The sequence below is a fragment of the Cyprinodon variegatus genome, unplaced genomic scaffold, assembly GCF_000732505.1.
Source record: "Cyprinodon variegatus isolate N-32 unplaced genomic scaffold, C_variegatus-1.0 Scaffold43, whole genome shotgun sequence".
Classification (NCBI taxonomy): Eukaryota; Metazoa; Chordata; class Actinopteri; order Cyprinodontiformes; family Cyprinodontidae; genus Cyprinodon; species Cyprinodon variegatus.
In genome coordinates, this window is record NW_015150496.1 from 1,546,230 (window position 1) to 1,549,799 (window position 3,570).

General features: G+C 39.6%; 1 protein-coding gene across 1 annotated transcript in view; it reads left to right on the forward strand.

The window, feature by feature from the left end:
• The window catches only part of LOC107081855 (neural cell adhesion molecule 1-like), a 452,491-nt gene that overhangs the window by 318,506 nt on the left and 130,415 nt on the right, over positions 1-3,570 (forward strand). Inside the window, exon 4 of the mRNA XM_015370183.1 lies at positions 1,452-1,595. Coding sequence (XP_015225669.1) covers positions 1,452-1,595 — 144 coding nt within the window. The remainder of the gene's footprint in view (positions 1-1,451; positions 1,596-3,570) is intronic.

Consider the following 3,570-nt stretch of genomic DNA (forward strand, 5'->3'; position numbering starts at 1 on the left):
GGGGGTGAGTAGAAAATGAAGGCTAATCATGTTTTGGGTGTACTATTCCTTTAACTATTAGAAATAAACATACATTTTTCCAAAAAATAAATTTTTTCACTGACACTTTTGACGCATTTATTATAATTGGTCCTATTCATCAAATGGAGCCTCGAGATGTTTCACCCCATTTCTCACAGCATACTAACATCACTACCAGGGAAGACAAATATTTGTGATCGCTACAAGTGACTCTTAGATCTGTTGCATCTGGTTTAAAATGCAGGAATGGTGGTCAACCCATTTTTGGTGAAGATGTTGTCCCATTGGAAACATTATCAGCTTGTATTGCTAACCAGTTAGCCTGATGGAAGATACTCATTAATAGGTCCAGGTAGGTTTTGACTTTAAAGCAGGAACACAGGTTAGTTGGGTTTTATATAATTCTTGATAGATGTTACAATCACAATAGCAGCCAATCAAAATGGCCCTTCCCAGTCAAAAGCCAGCCGAATGGCAGACCACTTCCCCAAAGCTCCCAGCAAAATCCCCTTCAACTTCCAGCCACTGGCCTGAATTACAGGGTCTGACCAGGAGACAGTGTTGCCAACTCAGCGACTTTGTCGCTATATTTAGCGACTTTTCAGACCCCTGCAGCGACTCTTTTTCAAAACAGCAACTAGCAACAAATCTAGCGACTTTCCTGGTGTCTGCCGTGGGGCGCCTCCCGCGTCCCAACCCCGTTCTCCCGCTTCCGCAGGAGTCCCCCTCAGCGCTGCAGTCAGAGCCACAGCATGTTTACCTTCAGCTTTCAGACTGCAAATGAACCGCGCGCATGTGCAGGGATTGACGGCGCAGGTTGATCACGAAGTCAGTACCCTCAGTTGCTGAACCTGCCATAGAGAACCTTGACCAATATGAAGAGGAACCACTCAAGCACAGCCTGCGTGTGTGGAGGGAAATCGTATTAGTTTGAAAAAAGATTAACAATAATTACCATTATTTGCTCACATTGTCATTGATTCTTTGTAGCCTTTTTTTGTTCCATTTAGATTGTTAACTGTTGTTGTTCAAAATGTTAATGTTTTACCATGATTTTTAAGCTCCTTAGTGGACCACAAGGGGAAAAGAAAAAGTAAAAAAGATTGATTGTTTATTTATTTTTCCACTGTCAGATTCTCCAACGGTAAGTGAAAATGGGGCCGAGCACGTAGGACGCCTATACATAAGCACATCCCCAGAATGATTGACAATTAGGAGGACCAATTATTTTGATGATTTTCCCGCAAAAAGAACATCCTCCTCTAAACCTTTAACTCCATATCAAACAGTTCATTAAAAAAATAAAATAAGGTGCATCTTGGAATAACTTTAGCCTAAGAACCTTGGCATTAGAATTTGTTTTTAAAGTAATGTTTTGGGTTTTCCTGCTATAATTTAAATTGAAAACAAAATTCTCCCTTTCTCAACAGAAAAGATCACCTTCGTGAATGCAGCGAGTCCACAGGAGTTCAACGAGGGTGACAGCGCTGAAATCATCTGCGATGTGGTTAGCTCGCCGCCGCCCTCCATCATTTGGAAACACAAGGGCGTCATAGTCGATTCCTCCAAAGATGGTGAGCCAGTTCAAAAATGACGGTTTCTGTGTTAGAAGTGCTTTCTCACCTTCGGCACTCTATTCTGCCCTGTCCTCTTGACTCCCTGAGCAGTCGCCTCTGCTTCATGCCATCGCTGCCTGCCAGTTCATGCTTTCCAATCAATTTTCCCCTCTCTGCTCACTCTCCCTGGTCCCTTTGCCTGTTATCTATGAAAGAAGTAAAGTATTTTCTGCAGGAGGCGGTTTAGATCTCATAGAAGGCACTTGGAAATTGTTTTTTTTTTTTTTTTTCAAGCTTGCAGGAAGAAGTTTTTTCCAGCTGAAGGAGAACTAAGGTTTATTTTACCCAAACAGGTAGAAATGTTGCACTTAACAAAAGTAAAGAAAGAGGAAAAGCTATAATTTGATTTGAATCACGTCTAACAAAAGAACCGTTGCAACGAAGGCCAGTGAAGTTTGGCAGGTTAGCTAATGGCTGGCTTACCAAAAGCTTTTTTGTATTTCTCCAGGAAAGCAGCGTCCATATGTTTGAGAGTTAATCATTTGGTGAAGCTCTTCCCTCACAGCATGATTGCTGACTGTTGCCTGATGTCTGTGATTTCAATAGTTCACTCAATTGAAAAATCTTTCTCGTTAGCATATCAAATGCTCCCTGCTTTTAGGCTTGATGGGAAGTTTCGGAAAGTTTGTCACCTTTTTTTAACCATCAAAAGAAGCCATAATTAGCTTTGATTCAGAGTTACAATTGATTGTGATTTTCTGTGAAAATAAGCAGAAAAAGCCCAGCAAAAAAAAAAATAAAATAAAAATCCATTCAAACTCCAGAAACGAAAATAAAAATCATGTTTTTCCTTAATTTTGATCTCTATTTTTGAAATAAGGGTAGCTTAGGAAAATGTAATCCCTGAAAAACACTGTTACACCCTCATAGAATTTGGTGCAAAAATACAGCAAACATTGAACGATAAAAATTGTGTTTGAAAAAGTTTGATATACATATAAAAATAACTTTTATTTAAAACTTAAGCTTAAGAAGTTGGGTGCACATTTTTGTAGACAAATATGGCACACATTCCATTAAACTTTCATTTTCTTGAAGGACTGGAAATTCTGCTCATTTTATTTGCAACACAAAAGCAAACTTTATCAAATCAATATTGAAAATGAAGAAAATTGAATTTTATGCCACTGAAAAAATCCTTGTGTCAGGGTTTTCATTTTGTTTATGCAAAGGTTTAAGAACTTTGTTTTACAGTGTCTAGACATTAGTAATGTAAGCAGTCTTTCTGAGAGCTGTTTACATGTTTGTTGCAATAAGCCAACCTGCTTTGGTCAAAGTTTATTCTGTTAAAGATTTATTGATCTACACTCTGCAGTTTCTCTGTATTTCTCGCTTCAGCCTTAAGAACGGCATGTTGAGGTCAGGCCAAAGAGTGTTCATTTGGATTAAGGTCTTGGGTTTGCACTGGCTGCTCCATAACAAGTTAGTCTATTTTAATATGAAACTGATAATTAAAGCAAAGATCTGCACATATATTTTCTGATCTGATCCATGATCCCAGATGTCTAATAAATGATTAAACCTGCTTTGAGAAACCGACCCCAGGTTTGGAACTGTTGGTTATTTATAAGCTCACAGCTCATGATGTATGCTCTTACACTATACGGCCCAACACTCTTATGCGATCTAACTGCTCACATTGCACGTCTGAAAACCAGACTTCGGACTAAGCACCGAGATATGGCGCTGGTTCAACTCGTCAATCTGGAAGAAGAAGAAGAAGAAAGAGGACTCCCTTGTTTGTACACGTGCAGTGCGTGAGGTTCTAGTAAATCGGCTCATAGATGCTCTTAGTTCTGCTTCAACAGCAGGATTTGCTCATGAACAACTTACGACGGCCGACTGAATTTGAAGCATGGTTGATTTTCTCCCACCCTTAAGGCCCCATCCGCACGAAGTCAAACCCTGGCCTAAATTCACATATTTTTCACCA